The 27124-nt window shown below is 46.2% G+C and overlaps 2 protein-coding genes and 1 long non-coding RNA gene across 5 annotated transcripts in view; 2 read left to right on the top strand and 1 right to left on the bottom strand.

Moving 5' to 3' along the window:
- BLTP2 (bridge-like lipid transfer protein family member 2) overlaps positions 1-19953 on the top strand; it is a 28124-nt gene extending 8171 nt beyond the window's left edge. The window contains exons 16-39 of one of the 3 annotated variants that reach the window (XR_011247013.1): positions 354-1446; positions 1878-2069; positions 2211-2413; positions 2560-2678; positions 2786-3006; positions 3975-4165; positions 4290-4389; positions 4523-4725; positions 6355-6649; positions 9586-9743; positions 10033-10239; positions 13312-13411; positions 13880-14062; positions 14551-14672; positions 15132-15287; positions 15610-15731; positions 16297-16477; positions 17107-17193; positions 17385-17495; positions 17728-17783; positions 17887-18017; positions 18199-18300; positions 18582-18716; positions 19129-19953. Coding sequence is in view for 1 of the 3 variants with exons in the window: in XM_069542702.1 (XP_069398803.1) it covers positions 354-1446; positions 1878-2069; positions 2211-2413; positions 2560-2678; positions 2786-3006; positions 3975-4165; positions 4290-4389; positions 4523-4725; positions 6355-6649; positions 9586-9743; positions 10033-10239; positions 13312-13411; positions 13880-14062; positions 14551-14672; positions 15132-15287; positions 15610-15731; positions 16297-16477; positions 17107-17193; positions 17385-17495; positions 17648-17783; positions 17887-18017; positions 18199-18300; positions 18582-18716; positions 19129-19311 (4731 nt within the window). In the remaining 2 variants the exon portion in view is untranslated. Of the gene's footprint in view, positions 1-353; positions 1447-1877; positions 2070-2210; positions 2414-2559; positions 2679-2785; positions 3007-3974; positions 4166-4289; positions 4390-4522; positions 4726-6354; positions 6650-9585; positions 9744-10032; positions 10240-13311; positions 13412-13879; positions 14063-14550; positions 14673-15131; positions 15288-15609; positions 15732-16296; positions 16478-17106; positions 17194-17384; positions 17496-17631; positions 17784-17886; positions 18018-18198; positions 18301-18581; positions 18717-19128 lie in introns of all 3 variants that reach the window. The other 2 variants (XR_011247012.1, XM_069542702.1) reach the window with 2 other exon arrangements.
- Positions 19954-20258: 305 nt separating this feature from the next.
- Positions 20259-25642, top strand: RSKR (ribosomal protein S6 kinase related). The gene is made up of 12 exons (XM_069542704.1): positions 20259-20403; positions 20784-21032; positions 21130-21213; positions 21338-21406; positions 21749-21818; positions 22054-22158; positions 22324-22364; positions 22616-22643; positions 22753-22842; positions 22930-23018; positions 23142-23252; positions 23688-25642. Exons 1-12 carry the CDS (start codon positions 20347-20349, stop codon positions 23910-23912), a joined length of 1218 nt encoding a protein of 405 aa, XP_069398805.1. The 5' UTR covers positions 20259-20346; the 3' UTR covers positions 23913-25642.
- LOC138414891 (uncharacterized) lies at positions 25235-27092 on the bottom strand. Its single transcript, XR_011247014.1, has 3 exons — positions 26807-27092; positions 26318-26437; positions 25235-25839 (listed from the first exon to the last, which is right to left on the bottom strand). It is a non-coding gene; the product is annotated as an uncharacterized lncRNA (long non-coding RNA).
- Positions 27093-27124: the final 32 nt, after the last annotated feature.

Here is a 27124-nt window from a genome sequence, read left to right as displayed (position 1 = left end):
TTATGGAAAGGTAATTCGTGAGCAGAAACGTAAAAGCCAAATGACTTATTGAGTACATCTATATACTGGATATTCTCTGGTAGATACCAGAGAATTAAATGGCTTCTACTCTTAGACAATTTAGAATCTGGTTGAGGAGAACTTAAAAAAAGAATAAGTGTTGTAAGTATAAGTAGGAAATGTTAGCTCAGCATATTAGTGCAAAGAGGATCCAAGCAAGGGGGTAATTAATGTGGTTGCTCAGGAAAGACTTCTGAGCGGAGATGGTTCTTGTGCATGTATATAATAGTTCCTGCATCTCTCATGTTCTAGGATGTGGTAATCAATCAATCCTCTCCTCTTATTCTATAAAGGTTCAGTGTGGCGCAGGGCTGACCTTACTCTGGAGCCCCCCAGATCACATGTACCTGTACCAGCATGTGCTGGCCACCCTGCAGTGCCGAGACCTACTAAGAACCACTCTTTTCCCTGAGACTGTTCCCCTTGCTGAGCTAGAGACTCCAGCGACCCCGTCTGAGCCAGAAGGCTGTCCCCTGGAGTCCTCCCCACCAAAGCGGCTGCTAAACCTGACACTGGAGGTGAGCACAGCCAAGCTGACGGCTTTTGTAGCGGAGGACAAGTTCATTACCCTGGCTGCCGAGAGTGTGTCCCTGAGCCGGCACGGGGGTTCACTGCAGGCTTACTGCCCAGAGCTGGCCGCGGGCTTCGATGGCAACAGCATCTTCAGCTTCAAGGAGGTGGAGGTGCAGCTGCTCCCTGAGCTGGAGGAGATGATCCTTCACCGGAACCCCTTCCCTGGGCTGCAGACGCTCCGGAACCGCGTGTGGCTCTTCTCTCTGGGTTCAGTCTCCGTGGAGTTTCCTTATCAGTATGATTTCTCGCGGACTCTGGACGAGGCCGTGGGCGTTCAGAAGTGGCTGAAGGGCCTGCATGGAGGGTCTCGCTCTCAGGCTTCTCCCAGCTCTGCCCCACTCCCACCTGATATACTCCTGAAGGTCCAGCACTTCTCATGGGTTTTCCTGGATGACATTTTTGAGGTGAAACTTCGTGATAACTACGAGCTGATGAAGGATGAAAGTAAGGAGAGTGCCAAAAGGCTGCAGTTGCTGGATGCCAAAGTGGCCGCCCTGCGGAAGCAGCATGGGGAGTTACTGCCTGCCCGCAAAATCGAGGAGCTGTATGCCTCTTTGGAACATAAAAACATTGAAATCTACATCCAGCGCTCCCGTCGTCTCTATGGCAACACGCCCATGCGCCGGGCACTGCTCACTTGGAGCCTGGCAGGGCTAGAACTGGTGGCTCTGGCAGATGCCTCCTTCCACGGGCCTGAGCGTGTGCTAGAGCAGGTTCGGGAGCTTGATCCAGGCAGCCCTTTCCCTGCTGAGGGAATAGATCTTGTCATTCAGTGGTGTAGGATGCTCAAGTGCAGTGTCAAGACATTTCTGGGTAAGTAACACTTCTTTATTTGCAGAGCCCAGGGTTTGCCCTTGGAGCTCCAGGGAGCTCTTAGAACAATTAGAGAGGAGCTCAGTTATATTGGGAAAGGCGGCTGTTTTGGGCGTGGGTGGAGTGGGATGGGTGGACTCCTCTTCCTTTTCTCTGTTCCTGAATTTCACCCTGAAACTGCTTGGCTGAACACAGGGGCACAGCTAACATAGTCATCTTCAGGGCTAGTGCGGCTCTTGGATCTCAGCGTTATCCCCCTCACTCTCTGCTCAAGGTCTCTGTGCCCTGTTTTTAGCTTTGCTGCCAACTGCCAGCTCTTATTCTCTCAGTTGACCTTGTGAAATAGATGTAAAAATAGTGGCAGGGGGAAGAAGGGCCTGTGAGTGCTCAGTTTCCTGGGTAGCCACTGTGTGTCCTCCCTGTGTTAACAGTGCGGATAAGAGACTATCCCCGGTACTTGTTTGAGATCCGTGACTGGCGACTGATGGGTCGACTGGTGGGCACTGAGCAGGGTGGCCAGCCCTGCTCTCGGCGGCGCCAGATCCTACCGTTGGGGCTTCCTTGGGGCAACGTGGCCATCGAGAGGAACATGCCCCCACTCAAGTTCTATCACGACTTCCACTGTGAGTAGGGGAGGGCAGATGATTTGACTGAGATGGTGGTGATGGCTGGGGTGGGAGATGAGCTGAGGCCCTTCTGGAGTAAAGGCCGAAGAGAGGGGTGAAGGTGTGTAACAGGCTGCGTCCTGTGCTCCTCTGCCCCAGCGGAAATCTTCCAGTACACCGTGGTATGGGGCCCGTGCTGGGATCCAGCATGGACACTGATTGGCCAGTGTGTGGACCTCTTGACCAAGCCCTCAGCTGATCCCAGTCCACCCCTGCCCTGGTGGGACAAGAGCCGTCTTCTGTTCCATGGGGACTGGCACATGGACATTGAACAGGCCAACCTGCACCAGCTGGCCACTGAGGTGAGGGGTCCAGAGGAGCTGTTTTCTTCTGAGGATGGTGGGGCTGGGGTTTGTACAGCATATGGTGAAGAGAGAAAAGCACTCATTTGTGGGGAGAAGGTGATAATGCTTAGTTATATCTCACCAAGTTTTTGGGGTGGGTATAGGATCCATACAACACAACTGAAAATATGCACTGGGAATGGAACCACCTGTCTTTTCACTGGAAACCCGGTCAGTTTGTGTTCACGGGCGACTTGGATATCAACGTGAGAACAGCCTCTAAGTGAGTGGAGTAATGGATGGAGCCTCAGACAGGGTGTGGGACTCAGGGTCGGGGGAGATGGGGAGAGCCGAGGGGCTGCTGGTGACCAGGGCTGTGTCGTGAGCCAGGTATGATGACTGCTGCTTCCTTCACCTGCCTGACCTCTGCATGACCCTGGACCTGCAGTGGCTGTGCCACGGGAACCCCCATGATCACCATGGTGTCACTCTGCGGGCCCCAGAGTTCCTGCCTGAGGTGCCCTTGGGCCAGTTCCATGACTCCTACCGGGCCTTTCGCTCTGAGAACCTCAATCTCTCCATCAAGATGGATCTGACTCGGCACAGTGGAAGTGAGGCTTGGGTCTGGGGCAATGGGGAGGAAGGGCTTGGGAGGATGAGCTTAGACACCGAGGACTTCAGCTTGACCCTCTGGAGAGGGGATCAGAAAAGAGCAAGGGAGCTTTGGGGTTAGGATCCTTTTTGGAAGAGGGTTGGTAGAAGTACAGTTCTTGGGTCTTTGAAAGGAGAGAGTGTTGGAGAATGTGAGGCTTGAGTGCCATTGGGGTTTTTAAGCCTCTAAAATCTGAAGCTTGGGGGCCTTCCCTGGTGGTGCACTGGTTGTCAGTCTGCCTTCCAATGCAGGGGACATGGGTTTGATCTGTAACTAGGGGACTAAGACCCCACATGCCAGGGCAGTGAAGCCTCTCTGCTGCAATGAAGGCCCAGCACAGCCAAAGTGAAAAAAAGAAAGTACTGGGAGCTAGTGCTTCAGCAGTGTGTGGTGCACTCAGTCATGTCCATCTCTTTGCCACGCCAAGGACTACCGCCTGCCCAGCTCCTGTGTCCTTGGAATTTCCCAGGCAAGAGTCCTGGGGTGGGCTCCCGTTTCCTTCTCCAGGGGCACTCCTCCACCCGGGACTGAACCACACCTCTCAAGTGTGCTGCATTGGCGGTCAGGCTCTTTACTACTAGCGCCACCTGGGAAGCCCTTCAACAAGTGAATGAAAAAAGAAGCAAAACCGTGAAGCTAGGAAGGGATTTGACTTCATCTGTGTTTTTTTATTTTTTTTTAGTTTATTTGGCTGTGCCAGGTCTTAGTGGCACGCCAGAATCTTCATTATGGCCTGTGAAATGTTTTAGTTGAGGCCTGCGGCATGCAAACTCTTAGTTGCAGCATTTGGCATCTAGTTCCCCGACCAGAGATTGAACCCAGGCCCCCTGCATTGGGAGTGCAGAGTCTTAGCCATTGGACCACCAGGGTAGTCCTTTCATCTGTGTTTTAACCACAGCTGGGAAATGTCTACCATTTCTTTTGCAGCGATGTCCCAGCCCCGGATTCTGCTGTATAGTAGCACCCTGCGCTGGATGCAGAACTTCTGGGCAACTTGGACTAGTGTCACAAGGCCTATTTGTAGGGGAAAGCTCTTCAACAACCTGAAACCCAGCAAGAAGAAACTCGGCCAGCACTACAAGCAACTTTCCTATACCGCACTCTTTCCCCAGCTGCAGGTCAGCTCTGATGGCGCTGCCAACAGCTGTCCACTTCTCTAGTTTTCTTGTTTTCCCTCACTGGGTCTCTGAGTCACCGCCCTGGCACCATCCTCAGTTCAGTGTTACGTTCTCTTGTTGCCAGGTGCATTACTGGGCCTCATTCGCCCAGCAACGTGGCATCCAGATTGAGTGCAGTCAGGGCCACGTCTTCACTCGGGGAACTCAGCGACTTATACCTCAAGGTGAGACCAGAGGCTCCCTCGTCTCTCTGCGCTGTCCCCCGTCCTGTTCCTCAGTGCCCCCCTGCCTGTCTCCCTGCCCCACACTGGCCTTCTGTGCTGGCTTGCATGGGCCCTGTGTGCCTCCTCTCCTCAGCGGGCACAGTGATGCGGCGCCTCATCTCTGACTGGAGTGTGACCCAGATGGTTAGTGACCTAAGCCAGGCGACTGTCCACCTGATGGCTTCGCCCACTGAAGAGAATGCTGACCACTGCCTTGACCCCTTGGTAACAAAGACCCACCTACTGAGCCTGTCCTCCCTTACCTACCAACGGCACAGCAGTCGCACAGCTGAGGAGGTACCACCTGACACGTTCCCTCTCCTGCCTTGCTTGTATCAGTAGCTGTCTAAGTCTGCTCAGGCTGCCATAGTGGAATACTGTAAGCAGAGGGGCTTGAACAGCAGAAATTTGTCTCACTGCTGGAGGCTGGGCAGCGTGGTCAAGTTCTGGTGGGGGCTGTCTCCCTGGCCTCCAGATGGCTGCCTTCTCACTGTGACGTCACCCAGCAGGAAAAGACGGAAGCTCTCTGAAGGCTCTTCTTGTGAGGACACTAATCCTGTCATGAGGGCCCCACCCTGATTAGGACCCCATCTAAACCTAATTACCTCCTAAAGGCCCCATCTTTATAATCCCCATTACATTACATTGGGGATTATGGCCTCAACACAAAAATTTGGTGTGAGGACACAATTCAGTCCATAGCGGTAGGCTTTAGGTTCAGTTCAGTTGCTCAGTCGTGTCTGACTCTGCGACCCCATGAATTGCCGCCCGCCAGGCCTCCCTGTCCATCACCATCTCCTGGAGTTCACTCACACTCATGTCCATCGAGTCAGTAATGCCATCCAGCCATCTCATCCTCTGTTGTCCCCTTCTCCTCCTGCCCCCAATCCCTCCCAGCATCAGAGTTTTTTCCAATGAGTCAACTCTTAGCAGGAGGAGGCCAAAGTACTGGAGTTTCAGCTTTAGCATCAGTCCTTCCAAAGAAATCCCAGGACTGATCTCCTTCAGAATGGACTGGTTGGATCTCCTTGCAGTCCAAGGGACTCTCAAGAGTCTTCTCCAACACCACAGTTCAAAAGCATCAATTCTTCGGTGCTCAGCTTTCCTCACAGTCCAACTCTCACATCCATACATGACTACTGGAAAAACCATAGCCGTGACTAGACAGACCTTTGTTGGCAAAGTAATGTCTCTGCTTTTGAATATGCTGTCTAGGTTGGGCATAGCTTTCCTTCCAAGGACTCAGCGTCTTTTAATTTCCTGGCTGCGTCACCCTTCGCAGTCCCGGGTAATGCTAACTGTGTCTAATTATATATGTTGTCAGTTGATGATACAGTCACTAGTATGTGCACCCCTCTTTCTGAAGATACTCTTGCTTTTCAGGAAATGGGGTAAAACTTTTTTTTTCCTAGTGCTTTATTTGGTGGTCCCTACCCTGCCCCCAATTAAGGAAGGATTTTAAGATGAAATTCTTTTGAGTCATTTAAAATACAGTGGATGGAGCTTCCCCAGCGGCTCAGTGGCAGAGAATCCACCTGCAGTGCAGGAGATGGAGGTTCAGTCCCTGGGTCGGGAAGAGCCCCTGGAGAAGGAAATGGCAACCCACTCCAGTATTCTTGCTTGGGCAGTCCCATCGATGAGAGGAGCCTGGCGGGCTATATAGCACGTGGGGGTCGAAAAAGAGTTGGACACAACTTAGTGACCAAAAACAAACCAAAAAAACTGTGTTTAAAATACAGTGGATATAGTCGGAGTGTAATATAGTACACACACTAAGCCCACATAGTTTCTCTTTCACTCAGTCGTCTTGTATCACTCAGAAGAGGTCTGTTATTCAGCAAGCGTGTTTGTTATCTTTGCATTTGTGGTTCGGGAGGAATGGTGGGAATTTCCGTGCGACTCTGAGGTCATTTCCCTGTTTCCTAGGAGCCCTCTACTCGAGTTGGGGATCCTGCCTTTCACACACATCAGCTGCATTTGGTAGATTTACGGGCTTCCTGGACAACGACCAATCGGGACATTGCCTTTGGTTTATATGATGGCTACAAAAAGGCAGCTGTGCTTAAACGTAACCTCTCTACTGAGGCGCTGAAGGGGTTAAAGATTGATCCCCACCTGCCAGCCAAAAAGCCAAAACAGAGTGTTCCTTCCAGTGCCCCAACCCCACCTCCTGTCACTACTCCCAGCTTCAGTGGACAGCCTGATAAGGGGTCTTCAGGAGGTAAGCTGGGGAAGAAGACTCCGAAGGGTTATGTACGTGGGCTTGAACAGGAGTTTGAGAAGGACTAATTCTGGGTGGTTCAATCTGTGTGTAGAGATGAAACTGTAATTTTTCCATATTAGGCCACCTAAGTCTTACATAGTAGTGCCAGGTGGGCATTAAAGGGTCTGGTTTATGGGACTTCCCTGGTGGTCCAGTGGTTAAGACTCCATGCTTCCACTGCAGGGGGCATGGGTTCCATCCCAGGAAACTTAAGATTCTGGCAAAAAAGAAAAAAGGGTCTGGTTCTTTTGCTAGGAGAAGAAGATCAGGAAGGAGTGATGACTTAGTCAGAATGACTAAGGAGAAGAAAAAGAATTAGAGAATTATTTTGTGTTTTGATGAATTTGTTCAGTCAATAAATATTTTTTTAATACCTCACAGGCACAAAGCACTGTACTAGATTTAGTTGAGAGATATATATGACATTCTACTTGGCTCAACAAGTTTGTTATCTTTGAGCTAAGATTAGTTCATTCACTCACTGAATCACTCACTCATTCATTCGTGGATTAACTTTTTAGCTTTATTGAGGGTTTGTAATGTACTAGACATGCGACTCTAGACATTAGAATTGTAAAGATGAGGGGAAGCTCTGAAACTAAGAGTCGTGAGGAATTTCCCTGGGGGTCCAGTGGTTAAGACTCTGTGCTTCCACTGTAGGAGGCGTGGATTTGCCAGGTTAAGGAACCGAAATTCTGTGTGCAGTATAGTGCAGCCAAAAATATAAGTCATGAAAATGCTTTGTAGGAATGTTTAAGAAGAAAGTATTTAAATGAGCATAGGGAAGTCTAGAAAGGCTTCACAGAAAAGATAATAAAAAAGAGAGTAAGACTGATAAGGGGCTTCCCCAGTGATTTAGTGATAAAGAATTCACCTGCAGTGCAGGAGATGCAGGTTCAATTCCTGGGTCAGGAAGATCCCTTGGAGAAGGAAATAACAACCCATTCCAGTATTCTTGCCTGGGAAATCCCATGGACAGGGGAGCCTGTGGGGCTGCAGCCCATGGGTTGCAGAAGAGTTGGACATGACTGAGGGGTATAATAGGCAAAGAAAGAAAAGAGAGCATTTTAGGGAGAGGGAATAACAAGTACAGAGGAATGCAAGTTCATGGTGAGTTTAAAGACAAGGTGAAAAATGCTAAGTGCCACTAGAGAGAAATTAAAGATAGCATATGTGAGTTCTTGACTAGTGAAGGAGGTTCTGTGGTCAGGGAAGTGTTTATTGAGGAAATAGCATTTGAGTTGGACTTTAAAGGCTTAGTATGGTTTAAGCATGTGGAAATGAGGAGAAAAGGCATTGAAAGCAAAGGGAGTATCTTGACCAGGAGTGGAGTTGGTCGAGCTCAGTATGTTCAGAGGAGAGTGAACAGTCTGGGTTGGCACAAGGTGTAGCTAAGGGTGAAGGTGGCTGGAAAGGAAAGCTGCAGGTAGAATATCAAAGGTCTTTCATACAAGGCTAAGGGAGTTTTTGTTCCTTATTCAGTAAACAGCGGTGAACTGCTGAAGGATTTGAATAGGGGTGTGTCATCATTAGAATTTTACTTTTAGAAAGATAAATCTGGTGGTGGTGTTGGGGAGGACTGGAGAGAAAGTAACTGGAGGTGGGGGAGACAAAGGAGGAAACTATTATGGCATTTTAACAAGAGGCCAGGGGTACCTGAACTAGGTAGAGGCAGTGGGAATGGAGATGAGAGGATGAACAGAAATGTCATGTACATATGTAAGATTTGGCAGCTTGTTGGAAGAGGGAGTTAGAACATGGAGAAAGAGATAACAATTGACTGATGCTATGAGCCTGGTGACTTGATAGTAACAATAATATTAGAAATAGGAGAGCCAGAGGCTGAACAGGTTTGTGGAGGGGTAGGATTGTTGAGTTCAAATTTGGACATGCTGAGTTTGTCGTGCAAGTAGTACATCTAGATAATGTCTAAAAAACAGGTGGAAATGAGGATCTAAAAGCTTAGGGCTAGAGTTAGAGATTGGGAGTTTCAGCATAAAGCTAAGCGTTAATGCCCAGGAGATAATGCTTAACTGTGTGGCAGGTATCCTGTGAAATACTTTATATATTATTCCATTTAATTCTCTCAAAAAACCATATTAGATGGTTACTATTATTTTACACACAAGGAAACAGGTTAAAGCCAACTGCCAAAGATTACCATCAAAGTAATTGGCAGAGATAGGATCTTGAACATAGGCACGCTAGTCTAACTCTGGAGGCAGTGCTATTAACCTACCATTGTTGGACAAACTTTAGAAGAAAGAACAGGGAGCAGGCCAAGGAGAGACCTTAAGAGATAGACTTATCTCTAAAACCTGGGAGAAGGTGGAGGATCTAAAGGCATGATCAGAGAAAGCAGTAGAGCTAGAACACAGTGACACTGATGGCAAGGCAATGATTGATGTGGAAAGGAGTGGTCAACAAACAAATAGCATTTAAAACAACTTGAAGTCGAGAGAGCGGGGACATACGTATACCTGTGGCTGATTCATGTTGATGTTTGACAGAAACCAGCACAGTTCTGTAAAGCAATTATCCTTCAATTTAAAACAAATTAAAAATTTAAAAAATATATAAAGTGAAAAATAGAAGGAACACGATGGACGGGAAAAAGATCCTAGAGTAATTCAGAGGTGGATATGCCTAAGAGAAAGAAATGCTAGCGTTTACGTAGTGTTTCTAAGTTTCTCTTGGGAATCTTTTACTTTTATTAAAATTGAAGGAAAATGAAATGACATCTGTTACCCAAAAGGGGTGGAGTGGGCTGAGCTGGAGTTGCAGGTTGGGGAGAATATGTTCTAGAGAAATTGAAAGAAGGGGAGTTTGGCCCTGGCTGTGTTCTCTTTCCTTTGACTCTGTGGCTTTCCCCCCGCTTCTTATTCCTCTGCCAGGTGCCTACATGTTGAAGAAGCTGATTGAAGAGACAGATAGGTTTGTAGTGTTCACAGAAGAGGAGTCAGGTGTGAGTGACCAGTTGTGTGGTATTGCTGCCTGCCAGACTGATGACATATATAACCGAAACTGCCTTATTGAACTGGTCAACTGCCAGGTACCCTCTCTTTACTAGAGTACCCCAAGATAGGGCTAGATGATAATCATGTGTGTTTACCTCCCCCCCTCCACCTCTACATAAGAATAGGTGGGTAGAGCTCCAAAACACTATCCTTTTTATTAATAACAGGTATCGTGGATAATCACTTCCATTAGTAGAAGCCAGAGCAGAGCTCACTCAGTAAGCCAGAATTAGACCCACCTGTAGTCACTGGTACAGTCCTGTCACTAACCTCTGTTTTCTTCCTGGCCCTTGTGCTGTGACTCTGCTTCTGTTTCTGGCATAGATGGTTCTTCGTGGAGCAGAGACGGAAGGCTGTGTCATTGTTTCAGCTGCCAAAGCCCAGCTGCTGCAGTGCCAACACCATCCAGCCTGGTATGGTGACACACTGAAGCAAAAGACCTCCTGGACTTGCATCCTAGATGGCATGCAGTACTTTGCCACCACTGAAAGCAGCCCCACTGAGCAGGATGGCCGACAGCTCTGGTTAGAGGTTAGTCGGCAGGACTCGGAAGGCCTGATATCTCTCCAGTTCTCCATAGTTGGCACCTTTCACCAAAATGGCTTGCAAGGTCCTTGATAGTACCTTTTGCTAGCAGGTTGTAGAATAATGAAGCTCGTAACACTTGAATATAGAAACTCCATCCAGTCTCTGGCCTGTGATCTGGACAACATAGTGCTTTTTCTTTTTTTTAGATCTCATACTATTTATTCTATTTCCTTGCAAGAGAAATTCTCATTTCCCAACCTGAGAGTAAAATGAGTTGCAACTTTTTAACTTGAGATTGCTGACCACTATTAATAAGATCTTATTTATCAGTAGGCAGCCAAAAAAACCAGGCAGTAAGTCTGGGAATTTTCAATAAGCTCTCTAGCTGCTCTTTCTATGATCTCTCATGAAGATGGTTGATTAGTTGTTTCAGAAAATCGGTAAGGTTGAATAGAAAGACTGCTTGTCTGGGAGGCAGGTTATTATGTGAGATATGATTTGTTTTGCCGTTTTAGTAGCCATGAGCCCTTGGGCAATGGGCTACTCATTATCAATGGGCTACTCTCATTATCACTTATTCTATTCACTTTGACTTCAGCTTGGCAGAGTCCAAAGGATTCAGTTCCCTTCCCCCATGGCAACAGTGTCAGAACAGTCTGAAGACAGAAAACAGCAAGAACACAAACACACGAATTCACCTTTATTTGTGAAACTGAATTAAAATTTCACTCACACAAGGTTGTTGAAAGGATCAAACAGAAAGTTCTTTGAAACATACAAAGCTTCATTCAGATGGAAGTAAAGTCTTATTTAAGTCAGTATGTTTGGGGAGGTCTTAGTTGTATATTAAGACAATTTTTTTTGTTAGGCGAGATTGTGAACAGTTGGCAGGGACTAAGCTATAAATTTTCAGCATTTTGGTAAAACTAAGTTTGCACTGTAATTTCTAGGATACTATCATCAAATTTATTGGGAGCTCTAATAAGTATGAGATGTACCTAGCCACTATTCTGCATTGTGATTACTTAACAGGTGTTAAATGTACACATTGTGCTGGGTGTGGTCCATTCAGATGAGTTATTGGATCCAGCTACATCTGATTGGGACCAACGTGATAATTTCATTTTTCATTCTACTCATTGGAGACAAAGCTAACCCCTCTTCCCTCCCCCCTGACTGATACTTATTACTCCAATGATCTTAAGGCTCAACCCCAAGTGTAACTTATATAAGAGGTAATAAGCATTGAATCAGGGTCAGGTTGATGATAATGTGAAAGGTCACGCTGGTATATTACAGCTGTAGTTCAGGCAAGCAGTACTGTTTACTAGTAGTCTCAGGAGATAGGCAGAGAAAATGTTAACTACTCATGCAGAGGTAGGCAGGATGAACTATGCAAGATCTCCCTTTCTGGCATTTTCTAGACCTCTGGTTCTTTCAGGCATGCCTTCTTATGCAAGGGAATTCTTTTTTTCTCAGACTGTGGTATTAGCTTTAGAGGAGAACGTCCTTGGCTGAGGTGGGAAGGACTTTGATATTGCCATTCCTATATGAATTTTTTTGTGACTTGGCAGATTGTCTGTGTTCTCGTTATCACTCATTCTATTCACTTTGACTTCAGCTTGGCAGAGTCCAAAGGATTCAGTTCCCTTCCCCCATGGCAACAGTGTCAGAACAGTCTGAAGACAGAAAACAGCAAGAACACAAACACACGAATACCAAAATGGGTGGGAAGTCATTTGTTTTGATGAATTTTTTTTGCCCATGACGTGATTTTTTTCATTTTTAAAAATTGTGATTAAAATATATATAATATAAAACTTATAAAACACAAAAAAGATTAAAAGGGACTTCCCTGACAGTCCAGTGGTTAAGACTCTGCAAACCACTGCAGGGATGCAGGTTCGAAGAGCTCCATGCAGTGTTCATAGCCAAAAAAAAATTGATAACGTTATATAAAATTTATCATCATAACCATTTTAAATGTATAGTTTAGTTGTATTAAGTACATTCATAATGTTTTACAACCATCATCACCATCCATGTCCCAAACTTTGCATTTTGTAAAACTGAAACTATACCCATTAAATAGTAATTGCCCATTTTGCTTTCCCCCAGGTCCTGGCACCCACCATTCTCTTTTCTCTCTCTCTGATTTTGATTGTTCTTAAATATCTCTTTTATATATATAAATTTTAGGCATGTCATATAAGTGGAATCATATGTGTTTGTCTTTTTGCGACCAACTGACTTATTTCACTTAGTGTATTGTTTTCAAGGTTCATCCATGTTGTAGCATGTATTAGAATTTCCTTCCTTTTAAACCTGATTTCTATTGTATGTATATACCACATTTTATTTCTCCACTCATCCATTGATGAACACTTGGGTGACTTCCATATTTTAGCTATTGTGAATAACACTATTATGAATATGGGAGGACACATTTCTCTTCAAGACCTTGCCTTTAATTCTTTTGGGTGTATATTCAGAAGTAGAATTGCTGGATTATAGAGTAATTCTGTTAATTTTTTTTTGTTTTTAATTTTTGCCCACACTGTGTGGCATGTGGGATCTTAGTTCCCTAACCAGGGATTGAACCCACACCCCTGCATTGGACACAGGGAGTCTTAACCACTGGGCCACCAGAGAAGCCCTTGTGTTTCATTGTTTGCAGAACTGCCATACTGTTTTCCATATTGGCTGTAACATTCTACTTCTCATCAACAGTACACAGAGTTCCAGTTTCTGCACATCCTTGCCTTATATTCTCATATTATGGTAGCCATCCTTATGGGTGTGAGATTGGACATGATTCAGTTTTTACCTAGCTCATATTTTTCTGGCCTGAATCCTGGCAAAACGTGAATATAACTCAAATTGGGTTTGGAGAGCTTGGGTAGTTTGAGCCAGGAGAGAGGGACATTTGTCCTTTACCTTGGGAGACTCATCAGTTCTAGGCAGTGAAAGTCTCAATAGTAGTATACTTGCATTATGGAGATATATGACCCAGTTGGGCAGGACAAGCTACTGGTCCCCCAGGAGTTAAAGATGCCTATATCTCTCTGTCTTCAGGTAAAGAATATTGAGGAGCACCGGCAGCGTAGTCTGGACTCTGTGCAGGAGCTGATGGAGAGCGGACAGGCAGTGGGAGGCATGGTTACCACCACCACAGGTCAGTTCTCACCCCTTCCCTATCATGTGGTGAGGAGCAGACATGCATCCTGAAGGAGGTCTCATTTCTTTACTTATTCTTAAGATTAATATGGGCTTCCCAGGTGACTCAGTGGTAAAGAGTCTGCCTGCTAGTGTAGGAAGTGCAGGAGACAGGGGTTCAATTCCTGGGTCAGAAAGATTCCCCTGTAGAAGGAAATGGCAACCTGCTCCAGTATTCTTGCCTGGAAAATCCCATGGACAGAGGAGTCTGGTGGGCTGCAGTCTGTGGGGTCACAAAAGAGTCAGATGCGACTGAGCATGCACGCACGCAGACACACAAGATTAATATATGGATTAGGACCATTTTTGTGTTAGGCTATATTGAAAGCAAATGTCTGGAGTTACCTAGACATCACATAGCTGGGAGGCTCTTACAATACCTCTTTTGAGAATGTCTTCCTCTTATCTCTTTCCTACCTCTTCCCAGATTGGAACCAGCCAGCTGAGGCGCAGCAAGCCCAGCAAATCCAGAGGATCATTTCACGCTGCAACTGCAGAATGTACTATATTAGTTACAGCCATGACATTGATCCTGAGCTGGCAACGCAGATTAAGCCACCTGAGGTTCCTGAGAACCAGGAAAAGGAAGATCTCCTGAAGAAGCAAGAAGGTATTCAGGGTTTGAAAGGCTTTTGGCGGGGAGTGGGAACCTTGTGAAAGTAGTTATTTCCTTGGTGGTTTTGAGGCAGTAGTGTTATTAAGAGTCCCACTATGCACAGGGCATTAGCATTTCACTTTGCTTTTTATTTTTTAAGTTTTTCTAGGAAAGAACAGAATTGGAATAAATGGGGGACTTGTCTGGTGGACTTGACTTATAATTAAGACTTTGTGCTTCCACTGCAGGGGGCACAGGTTCCATCCCTGGCTGGGGCACTAAGATCCCACGTGCCGGGAGTCTTAGCCGAAAAAAACCAAATAACTGGATTGAATGCATATTGTTTGATTCTGAAATAAGCAGGTGTTTCTACCCATGAGCATATCTCACCAAGCCCTTTTATGGGGTTAATTAACAGACATGGTTCAAGATATGGATTAGGAGATGGGATAGAAATTTAGGGAGAAACTGAGCCTCTTATTCAGCTGTAAACAATTATTTAGGGGCTGTGGATACCTTTACCCTCATCCATCATGAGCTGGAAATCTCCACCAACCCAGCTCAATATGCTATGATCCTGGATATCGTCAATAACCTGCTGCTCCATGTAGAACCCAAGCGGAAGGTGAGTAGGATCTGTTATAGAATGCCAGTTAGCCTCAGAGGAACCCCCAGACCTTGTGGTTTTATTTGGGGTCCAGTAAGAAAAGCCATGCTTCAGACTGAAAAAGGGCCTGGTGGATGATACATCCTCTTTTAGTTAGCAGCAGCAGTTGAAATTTTAGTTGTCTAGGAAAGGTTTGAGTGTCCCTTGTTTTTCTTGGTCAATTTTTTCTTTACTCAGTCACTTACCTCGAAAAACACCAAACTGCTCCCTACTTCCACCTCTGTCCCTCCCCTGTGGAACTGGCTTATTGTGAAATCCATATTGCCAAATCTTCTGCATTGGCCTACTCCTTACTCTTGCTACAGACAGTGACAGATGAAGGTGAACATTCCAGAAGAGGTCATCATTTCTTGTTCCTTTCTATATTTTATTTTACTGCAAGGCTTGTCTCTTGCATTTCCTTTTCTGTTCCTTTAGGAGCACAGTGAGAAGAAGCAGCGGGTCAGGTTCCAGCTTGAGATCTCTAGCAATCCTGAGGAGCAGCGCAGCAGCATATTACATTTGCAGGAGGCAGTGCGGCAGCATGTGGCACAGATACGGCAGCTGGAAAAGCAAATGTATTCTATCATGAAGGTAGTCCCCTGGGGTAGGCAGTCTGAGGGTAGGGAGGTCTCCTGTTGCTGCTGCTGCTGCTAAGTCGCTTCAGTCGTGTCCGACTCTGTGCGACCCCATAGACGGCAGCCCACCGGGCTCCCCCGTCCCTGGGATTCTCCAGGCAAGAACACTGCTCAGTCGTGTCCGACTCTGAGCGACCCCATGGACTGCAGCCTACCAGGCTCTTCCATCCATGGGATTTTCCAGGCAAGAGTACTGGAGTGGGGTGTCATTGCCTTGTCCGAGGGAGGTCTCCTAAGACATGGGAAATCTCTGAGTTTCTCCTGTTTTGGCTCCCAAGTCTTTGCAGGATGATAGCAAAAATGAGAACCTGCTTGACCTGAACGTAAAGCTTCAGTTGCAGCTAAACCAGGAGAAGGCCAACCTACAGCTGGAAAGTGAAGAGCTTAATATCCTCATCAGGTGCCACTACATTCTCCCCATGCCCTTTTCCAGTGCCCAAGATGGAGTCAGTTTCTTTTGCCTGCATTCTGATAGTCTTTAAGTCTAGTGTATGTTATCGAAGGCTGATGTAGTAGATTCAGGCACCTTTTCCTGAATGAGCCTTGTTAGACTTGGCCAACAGGTTGAAAACAAGAGAGCCCTTTTTTAGGATCCTTTCTAGAGTACCTCAGGAAAAAGGAGAAAAACAAGTAGTTTAGAAAGATCATTTTTGTGGCCATGATGCTGTGCAACTGAACTAAAAATGTTTTGAAGTTGATCAGTAGAGAACACGATTGCAGATATAATCGTAGGGGTTATTCTCAGGAACAGCTTACTTCAAGAAGCTGTAGAACTGAAGATGGCATTTGTGCTCACATGGCAACGTGTGAGAAACAATGAATCCAATGAAAATATTTAGGGAATAGTTGTTCTAGAATAGGTCCATCTCTGAGTTTACCTCTTGCATTATTCTAGGGCATTCCACCCCATCTCTAACCCAAATGCTGTTGCCTGTATTGGCTTTGACCTTCCTATCCTTTTATAGGTGTTTTAAGGATTTCCAGTTGCAGCAGGCCAACAAGATGGAGCTGCGAAAGCAGCAAGAGGATGTAAGTGTGGTCCGCCGCACCGAATTCTACTTTGCTCAAGCACGGTGGCGCTTGACCGAGGAAGACGGACAGCTAGGAATTGCTGAACTGGAGCTACAGCGGTTCCTCTACAGCAAGGTATCGGGTATATATAGTCACACAAAGACAGCTGTATTGAGAGGCATTGACCTTTCTCAGGAGTCTAACTCACAAAGAGAGACTATTATTTGATTGTTAATGGTGGTATGAGTGGTTATTAATAATGATAGAAACATTAGCAGAGAGAGTACCCCTCATACACATTTGTTTGTGATAGTAAATAATAGAGATACAGATGAGCTTGATCGAATGCTTCCTTCATTGAAGAAGATAATTATTCTATATGGCCAGAGGAAAGTAGTCTCCCAAGTCCAGCTTAGAATAGAATCATTAATTCTATACTGGCATACATCTTTCCTGCAGTTACCCTTGGCGTGGAGGATAGGACGTTCTTCATTATTCTTCTGTCTACCTTAAAGATGTTTGGATATGTGTTGAGGCCATTTTTTAATGTCATAGGGACTGGAAAGTATTGTTGGCACTTAGTGCCCTAGCCATCAGTGCCCATTAGCAATACTGGATTAGAGGGTGCATTGAGTCTAAGATTGAAAGACATAACAAAAGCATATGTAGAACCTGAAAACAAATGATATAGGTAGCAGTCCTCTGGCAAGCTCCTGAGAAAGGCTTATTACAGTGGATTGGGGGGTTGGGATCTGTCTTTACAGGTGAATAAATCAGATGACACAGCAGAACATCTTCTGGAGTTGGGCTGGTTCACTATGAACAATCTCCTCCCTAATGCTGTCTATAAGGTAAGTCTTAGTTCCCTATTCATAGCCCATTTACAGGCTTCCTAACACTGGGCATTTGCAATGACACTTCCCAACTATGGGAAACAGTGTGGTGATGTGAGATGGAAACTTGCCTAGCTTAGCAAGACCATTGCTGCTTCTCTTGGTCTGCAGAAGATTTGTGGATTGATTTATCACTGTCTATCCTACAGGTAGTCCTGCGGCCCCAGAGTTCTGGCCAGTCTGGGCGACAACTGGCCCTTCGCCTCTTTAGCAAAGTCCGGCCCCCAGTTGGGGGTATTTCTGTTAAGGAGCACTTTGAGGTTAGTAAACACTCCTTTGGGGACCCAGGAACAAAAGGCAGTTAAAAGCTATCTGTGTGTTGTTACATTAGGGGTAGGGGTAGGGGTAGGGGTAGGTAAACTGAGGGATGATGTCTGAGCTTAATTGCTTCTTCAGCCTTTTTCCTCTTTAGGTAAATGTGGTGCCTCTCACCATCCAGCTGACACACCAGTTCTTCCATAGAATAATGGGTTTTTTCTTTCCTGGCCGAAGTGTGGAAGATGATGAGGTTGGTGATGAAGAAGATAAGTCCAAACTGGTGACTACTGGTGAGAACTTTAATGTGGAGCTCCAGAGGACTGGGGTCACAGCCCCAGAGATGGCTGAAGCTTCTGAAGGAGGACAACAGCTAGTGTACTTGCTTTTTCATAGGAATACCAGTGGTGAAGCCTCGGCAGCTGATTGCAACAGATGATACAGCACCACTGGGCCCTGGGAAGGGTGTGGCACAGGGCTTGAATCGGAGTTCTGGGGTCAGAAGGTCATTTCGCAAAGCACCTGAGGTACCGGACATGCCCCTGATAATAGGAAAATGGGAGAGTCCTGGGGTACTCTGGCCTGGCTGGGGATTTCTTCTGTTTCTTTTTGAGTCTATTCCAGGGATGAAAGGAGTTGGAGATGTTTGGGGTCTTGAATTTCTTGTGATGGCTTGAGGGGTACATACTTCTTTCCTTCCTTTCCTAGCACCCTGTTGATGATATTGACAAGATGAAAGAGCGAGCTGCCATGAACAACTCCTTCATCTATATAAAGATCCCACAGGTTCCACTGTGTGTCAGCTACAAGGTCTGCCTTTTCCCAGCGCTTTCTTAGAACAGTATGGGAAGGGTACCAGATAAGATCAGAGATTAAAAACAGTGATAGTGAAGGTGGTCTGTGGGTAATGTGCTGTTCCCTCTGGATTCCCTTAGGAATCAGTACCAGACTGAGATAGGGAGAAATCAGTATCAGTATCTGTAGGTTGCTGCTGCAAAAAGATACCAGATGTGGACTCAAGTACTGGCTTGGACTAAATATGGCAGCCGATATTTTTTCTCTTCTCTTCCCTCCCACTCTTTCTGTTGCAGGGTGAGAAGAACAGCGTGGACTGGGGTGACCTTAACCTGGTGCTGCCCTGTCTGGAGTACCACAACAACACATGGACGTGGCTAGACTTTGCCATGGCTGTCAAGAGGGACAGCCGCAAAGCCCTGGTTGCCCAGGTATCCCGGCAGAGTTCATGGCTGTTTGGTTAGCAGAGGCTGGCAAGCAGATCCTCTGCTCAGGGGCATTTTGTTGTAACATGTATGTGTTAGCAGGCAGCCATGGGAAGGGGGCAGGTGAATGGAGTGATTTTTATTCCTATCCTCTCCATGACTCTGCTCAGATGGTTAAATTGAATGTCTACTGAGTGTTTCATATATGTTAACTACTGTTGATTTTTAGGGAAGTGAGGACTGACATAAGTTCATGTTTCTAATACACTGTAAGCTTCTTGAGAGCAGAGATCGTTTAACAATCTGAATTGCCCCCATTGTGTGTCCATGTAAGTTAAATAAATATTGACTTGGTCCACTAAACTTACTCTGCCTGTCCTATTAATATTTACCTTCCTTTTTACTCCTAACCTATCAGGTAATCAAAGAGAAGCTAAGGCTGAAGCCTGCAACAGGCTCTGAGGTCCGGGGAAAACTAGAAACTAAATCAGACCTCAACATGCAACAGCAGGAAGAGGAGGAGAAGGCCCGGCTCCTCATCGGTTTAAGTGTGGGCAACAAGAATCCTGGGAAGAAGTCCATCTTTGGCAGGCGCAAGTGATCCGGCAATCCGAGAGGCTGCAGTACAGGATCTGACTCTGACTCAGGCCCCAGGGACTTGTGGGAGGGGAGGTGTTTCCCTTCATCCTTTAGGATTTGTGGGGGTCAGAAGCCCATAGGGTGCTGTGGAGAGAGGCCCTGCTCTTTAACAGCTGGCTGGTTCCTTGCAGACCATGATGGATAATGCTGAGTTCTACCTCACACTGATCAGCAGGTCCAGGGCCAGAGAGGCATCAAGAGAGCAAGACCCAGGGAACGGCTCCAAGGCCAGAATCTGGTTCCCTTGGGATCAACTGAAAGGGTGGGGGGTGGGGGGGCAGTTCTGATCAAGTGTGATAAATTTTTATAAATAGGCATATATAAAAAATACATATATATATATATTTGTAAGTGTAACTGCTCTCCCTATGTGCCAGAAAGTGGAGGGGAGGGGCTGATCATCTGTCCCTCATCCCACCACCTTGTATGAAAGAGGTATTAGTGTTCTGGGGGAATCAGCCCCTCCCCAAACTGTGCCAAGCTCACTTTGGAGAATGGCAGTAGGAGACAGGGCTGGCCATGGATCTCTCTCCCTGGGGTATCCCCTGAAGAATGGTTAAAAAAAAAAAGTGATTTAAAGAGAAAAAATATATTTTAAATTTGATGCTGGTTTTTTTTTTTTCTAATTGTATTGAGTGTATGGTTTCAGCCTGTATCCTTTTCTCTCCATCAATCCAAGAAACCACCAATCCTAGCTGCCTCTCTGAGGGTGATTTCTGTCCTCCTGCCTGAAGCTGTATCGCAGATATTTCCCAGCTCTTAGTGACATGGGTCCCATGCTGACAGATCTCTGCATATTTTAGTCCTGGCTCTAAGCTGCTCTTCACCAGGGCGATAGGATTTGGGGATAAGGGTGAGGTTTGACTGCATCATTTGCATCTCTAGTCTTGAACAGCAAGGAAAAGAGGCGGGGCTTGTGTGTAACACAGCACGGGGAGGAATTGCTTATGTAACTGGGGCAGCAGATTTAGCAGGAGAGAGGAGGCAGAAGCTGGGGATGGGAGCAGTGAGCTGCCGGCAGGGGCACCACGCCCAGATGGCTGCTTCTCATAAGGTAGGGTGTGGGGCCTCTGGCAGCTTCTTCAGGGGAGGTGAAAGAGGCATGGGCTTGAGGCCTGGCAATTGATTGGTGGTGTCCACTGTGGGGGTAGGGCAGGGAGGCTTTAGTATCAAAGTAGCTGTCCCAGTCCCATACTGAGAGGTGCAGGCTGAATTTCTGATGCCATATGGGGGAAATGTCCAAATATTGCTTTCCTAGAGGATTTTCATTGTGTCCAGGAAATCCAGACCTTGGCTTGATGCAAGGGCAGTGGCTGTCTTGCCTGGGCCAAATCTATGTCTTTAGGGTTGAGATTTGAGGGAGTGCCTGCTAAAGATGGGCAGAACCTCTAATGCCTCAGGGGCAGAAGGTTTAGTGGTTCCTTTGGTTCTCAGCAGGGTGGCAACATCCGGGGCCCCTGGGTCCAAGGCTGGAAGAGCCTCTGGTCAGGTGTGGGAACCACAAGGTCAGGTGTGAAAGAACTGTGGGGACTACGGGGGCATCAGTTCCTGCACCGGGAGCCCCTGGAGCCAGCCCCACTGCTAGTAGAGAAGCCGCTGCCTGAATGGCCAGTGCCTCAGTTCATCAACCTCTTTCTGCCGGAATTTCCTATTAGGCCCCTTAGCAGGCATCAGCAGCTAAAGGTAGGTCAGTGGAATCCCTGGAAAGGGTCTCAGTCTTGGGGAGAAATCAAGAAACAGTCTCAACTGCCCTGTTCTCCACTTCCACTTCTCTGTACAGATTTTAGGCCTTGTGGCTAAAGGCTCCTTTGGAACAGTCCTCAAGGTGTTAGACTATGGCCAGAAGGCAGTATTTGCAGTGAAGGTAGGGACCAAGATACTCCCACATTCTCTAGTCCCTGTCTCCAGCCTTGATTCCAGAGAGGTTGGGAGGAATAAACAATATAATAACACTGTTCCCCTCTAGCATCACTCCTCTCCTTTTATAGGTGGTACCCAAGGCAAAGGTCCTACAGAGGGACACCCTGAGGCAGTGCAAAGAGGAGGTCAGCATCCAGGTATGCAGTATGCACACAGCTCTGGAAAGGATCTTCGGAAGAACCAAACTACAGGTGGAGAAAGCACCATTTTTGTCCAACTAGCCTGCTTTTCCTGACTCTGACCCCTCCTGCTGCTGTAACCATAAGACCTCAGGAAATGCAGCTATCAGTAGAGTGATTCTAGGTCCTGAGGGGAAACTCTCCAGCACATCCAGTGTGTTCCTTAGTAGCGGGTTACCAGGCAGGCAGCCTGATCTGAGAGGTGGGGCAGTAGCTTCCTTTCTGCACAACTAGGTAAAGCCTGATTTCTGGCTGCCTTGATCCTCAATGTTCCTCACTTCCTGTCTCCTTTGTCCATAGCGACAGATCAACCATCCTTTTGTACACAGTATGGGGGACAGCTGGCAGGGGAAACGACACCTGTTCATTAGTGAGTAACTGGCTTCTCTCCTCATTCCTAAGGGCACTTCTGCTCTACTCCCCACCTGAGATTACCCATCCCTTTGGCTTGTTCTGCCTTTGCTCTGTTCCCCTTCTTGTAGTACTGCTCTCTCCCAAAGGGAGAGGGGACAGCAGGTGGCATCAGTTTGGGCAGGAGGCATACAATGCCTTGCGCCCAGGCATAGTAGGACCCAAATATTGCCCAGACTTCTGCTGCTTTGCAGTGTGCAGGTACTGCAGCACAGATCTGTACTCCCTGTGGTCTGCTGTTGGCCGCTTGACTGAGGCTTCCATCCGCCTCTTTGCTGCTGAGCTGATCCTGGTGCTGTGTAAGTGAAACAGGAGTGGTAATGGAAATGAGGAAGGAATTAAGGAGGGAGGGAGGAGGCAGGAGAAAATCGAAGTCAACAGGGATAGAAATGGGGTGGGAGCTATCAGGGAAATTGGAAAGGACAAAGAGCTTCATTAACCCTCATGCTTGCTGTCATCCACAGGCTATCTTCATGACTTGGGCATCATCCATCGAGATGTGAAGGTAACTAAATGTTTTGTTTTTGTCTGAGGAGGGACTTCAGTAAGACATTCCAATAGGTCCAAGAAGGTGGGAGGAGCTGCTGAGAACAGTTGACCTTGGTACCCTCGTCGGTGTTAAGGATTTGGGCAAGGGCCCTCCGAGTATAGACTTAGCTGCTGAGCAAGGGCGTCTTCTTCAGCTGAGGATACACATGATGAAAAAGGGGTGAAAGGAAGAGAATGAATAATAACTTCTCACCTGTGGTTTTTCAGATGGAGAATATCCTTCTGGATGAACGAGGTAAGTCATATCTTTTTCTAGTCCCAGAATAAGAGGCACCGCAGTTTGGAAATAAGTCATGACTGATGAGGGTTGGAACAGAGTGGTGCTGATGCCTTGTTTTTCACAGGCCATCTGAAACTGACAGACTTTGGTTTGTCCCGCCACCTGCCCCAAGGAGCCCGAGCCTATACTATCTGTGGCACTCTTCAGTACATGGGTGAGGGAGAAGCTAAAGCTGATGGGTAAGCAGTAGGCAGGAGGAATGCCAACAGATGTCAGTGACAAGTATCTTTCAAATCTATAGCGCCCGAGGTCCTGAGTGGAGGGCCTTACAACCATGCTGCTGACTGGTGGTCCCTGGGTGTCTTGCTTTTCTCTCTGTCAACTGGAAAGGTGAGAGAATGGTAGTGACTTTGGGCAAAGAAGAGAGGAGTTGCTTTCTGGTGGGAAGAAAGATGTTAAGAAATCTTCCCTTATTCTTACTAAGCAATGACATCTTCCCACCCCTCAACTCAGTTCCCGGTGCCAGCAGAGAGAGATCATGTGGCCATGTTGGCAAGTGTGACCCACTATGACTCTGAGATCCCATCTTCTCTTAACCAGGGGCTCTCACTTCTGCTCCACGAGGTAAGGGCAAGCACTTCACTACAAAAACCTTTCACTTCTTTCCCTATCACTGAAGTGATATGTCCCCATTCCTCTGATTAGTTATTGGTGGTGGGCAGGTATTGGGGTTGTTCCTACTTGATCAAGTACTACCTCATTACTTGCCTTCTAACTAGCACTTCAGACTTTATACCTGAGTTCCTGATCGTCCAAAGCTCGTCCCCATCCATAGCAGGTCCCTTCTGAGAGAGTGCTGCTCTCTTATCAATACAGCTCCTTTATTCCTACTGCTGCCCCCAAATTAGCCTATTTCTCCCACTTTTACATATCTCTGTTCTTTTGGGTTCTTCTCCCTGCCCTCCACAGATCCATGAACTTCTTTCTCCTTTTCCAGCTTCTCTGTTCTGTCCCTTTCATATCCCAGTCTCTCATCCTTCATGCTTTGTTTTCCTTCAGCTCTTACACCAGAATCCCCTTCACCGTCTACGTTATTTGCATCACTTCCAGATCCACCCTTTCTTCCGGGGTGTGGCCTTTGACCCAGAGCTCCTACAGAAGCATCCAGTGAACTTTGTCTTGGAGACACAAGCTGCCCAGTCTAGTCCATCATCGGAGTCCATGTTCTTCAAGGACTTTGACTGTAATCTGGAGTCCTTCCTGGTCCACCCGAGGCTGGCTTGAGCTCCTCTACTGGAGTTGGGGCCCATCCGGGAACCTGAGGACTTCCTCCACTGCCAGCTCACTGTGACCACCTGATGATCAGTTTGTTTTCACTTTGTAGCTTCTTATCATTCTGTTCCTCTAGGTGTTGAACCAGAGTTCAAACTGGCTGTTCTGCTGTTGGCAGCCACAATGCCCTAGTTCTTACCTCATCATACAAACTCTCTCTCAATCTCAGATCAGAGTGTGGATCTTTACCTTTATGTCAGTTCTCCAGTGCTTACACCCTGCAGTTTTTAGCCAGAAGTTTATTCCACTTTTCCTTCTTGTTTCTGTGCCATGTTTCCTTTCATGAGCAGTAACATTTCATGGGTTCCCAAGGTGCTATTTATGTGTTTAATAGGCTTGTCAGAAGCAGTATGAATGTTTTCCAGAGGTCTCAAAAGCTAGCATTTATTTCAACTCCTAAATATACAGGTAAAACATATGATTTAGGGCCCAAAGTCAGTCTAATTTTTTAAAATTTAAAAAGTTAATCTAATAGCATACTGTGAGGAAGAGAATAAGAAATGAAACATGGTTAGGTTACATGTCTTCTTTAGGGGTAACTGGAATAATTATCCACATTTTTTCCAAAACAAAACCTCTTTGAAAGACATAAGCATTCTTAAACTGATCTCTTCCCTAGATGGCCAAGGGTTTAGTTTGTGATGGGCAAACCAATGGATTAAGAGGCATGACATCAACTTTGAGATTTAAGATAAGAGATGTAACTCAAGAACCTTTTCCTTTAGGAAAATCACCTGAACCTTAAATTTGTATATATTTCTTGCCTTCATGACTTCTTTTCATTTTTCTTTAACTTCCTAAAAGCTTCACTTTCATTATTCTTCAGTCATATCTGAAGAGAGTCTGGGAAGTACTCTGAGTACTGTTTATTAATTTTGTCCCTGGTTTAAGCCAGATTTTCCCTGTACATAGCTGGCATTTTATTGACCTCTGCAGAACTGCTTTTTCTGAATTGTACTTTGACAATCCAGATGAAAATCCCTATGAAATTTACTTGCTGTGGATACTGTAAAGGGTGTTTATAGATCATAATGTTCTATATAAGGATGTATGTGAGAAAATTTTCTCTGAACCCAATTGTGCTTTTCCTCAATTGCCAGTTGGTTTTCACCTTAAAGACAATTTATATTCAACTGAGTCTATTTTTCTTTTCATATGATGCTAGACCACTGAGAGCCCAGTTTGTGGTCCATTTCCAGCAAGTGTTTAGGACCTCATGTTATGTTATGTATGCTAGCCATGTTCTTAGTTCCATCCTCCTTTTCTGCCTTTACTTTTTCTTATTTTCATTTTTCTGTTTTAATCCTTTTTTAAAAATCTTAGTAGATTATCTCCATCTTTGTAAGCCTTTTAGAATTAGGTTGAGATATAAATAAATAATGTATCCTTAAGCCTTTTGACTATCTTGTTTGTTTCTCTTTAGAGACTTTTTAAGCTTTATGACATATTTCTAAAGTTGTCATGACCAGAACTTCACATTGGATAAAAAAACAATACTAGAAATAGAAACTAATGGCTTCTACAATAGTAAAGAGTATTAGACTGGAATTTAGGAGACCTGGTGACTTGATCCACCAACAAATATCTCAGTGTAAGAGGCCTCAGAAGAAGCCAACCCTGCTGACACCTTGATCCAACTTCTAGGCTCCAGTATTGTGAAAAAATAAATTTCTGTTGTTTAAGCCATCCAGTCTGTGGTACTGCATTTTATTTAACCCAATATATCTAAAAATATCTCAACATAGCTCAGTTGGTAAAGAATCTGCCTGCAATCCTCCCGGTTTAATTCCTGGGTTGGGAAGATCCGCTGGAGAAGGGATAGGCTACCTACTCCAGTATTCTTGAGTTTCCCTTGTGGCTCAGCTGGTAAAGAATCCACCTGCAATGCAGAAGACCTGAGTTCAATCCCTGGGTTGGGAAGATCCCCTGGAGAAGGGAAAGGCTACCCACTCCAGTGTTCTGGCCTGGAGAATTCCATGGACTGTATAGTCCGTGAGGGTCACAAAGAATCAGACACAACTCAGGACTTTATGTCAGGACATGTAATCAACATTTTAAAATAAGGGTTTTTTTTTTTTTCATACAAAGTCCTCAAAATCCAGTTTGTGTTTTACTCCTATAGTCTGAGTTTGGACTCACCCCTTTGAAGTGCTCAGTAGCCACATGTGGCTAGCGGCTCTGCTACTGGCTAATACAGAAGAGCCTCCCCTGAGAGCCCTGAAGTTCATAACATTATGGTTTTTCCTCCCTGGGTTATTGCCTTTTCCAAATTCATTATGACTTCAGAGTGTCAATAAGGTGCCTGTGAGTGTCCAACTGAACATACTTTATAATAAACTATAACTCCAAATACTTACCTTTAGGCTGTTTTCCAAAATCAATCCCACCTCCAGTAGCTAGTTTCCCACACAGGTCTCAAGCGACAGTAGAATATAGTTGGTAGTGTGGATGGCAATCTGTACCCTGCCATTTACTACCTGCGGGGCATTGGACAGAAGACATTATGTGTGACTCAGTTCCTATGTCTGTAAAACGGGGATATTTACAGCACCTATTTCATAGTTCTTTTCAGGATTAAAGGAGATAAGATATAAACGGCATCTGATAAAGCTGTGTTTTATACTAAAAGGCATCTGGAGGAGTGCCAGGTGCCTAATAAATGTCGGATACTTGTGAGCTATGACTGTTTCATTAAACTTGTTGCGGGCTCTGAGGTAAGTCCCAAGAAAACACCAGAAATTCTGGAGAGGTTAAATGACAGCGCAGGCTATTTGAGGCCATCACGGACGCAAGACCTGTTCGCGGACCGAGCAACCTAAGTGAAAAAACAAAACCACTCCACTCACCTTCCCTTCTAGACCCCTCGGCCGGCTCCTGCCGGTCACGACTAAAGTAACTGTGGGAAACCTGAGGTAGAGACTTCTAAGGCCAGGCCACGGGGACAACTTTTTTCACTGGATTGAAAGTGGCCTTCTCGAAGCTAGAGAGATGGATTCCTCGACAGTCCAGCTACCCGTTACGCTCTCGGATCTGAGGCCGAAAAACTGGCCTTTGGCGTTGACCCCCCCTCCGCCACTGCCCGCATCGAGGGTTGACGCTGGGGATCAGACCGCAGGGCACTCGCGCGCGCGCGCTCCCCCCATGGGGATGGCCGGGCGGGGCCA

Source organism: Ovis canadensis, chromosome 11 (assembly GCF_042477335.2).
Source record: "Ovis canadensis isolate MfBH-ARS-UI-01 breed Bighorn chromosome 11, ARS-UI_OviCan_v2, whole genome shotgun sequence".
In the NCBI taxonomy this organism is placed as follows: domain Eukaryota; kingdom Metazoa; phylum Chordata; class Mammalia; order Artiodactyla; family Bovidae; genus Ovis; species Ovis canadensis.
This window is presented reverse-complemented; position numbering and strand designations above follow the sequence as displayed.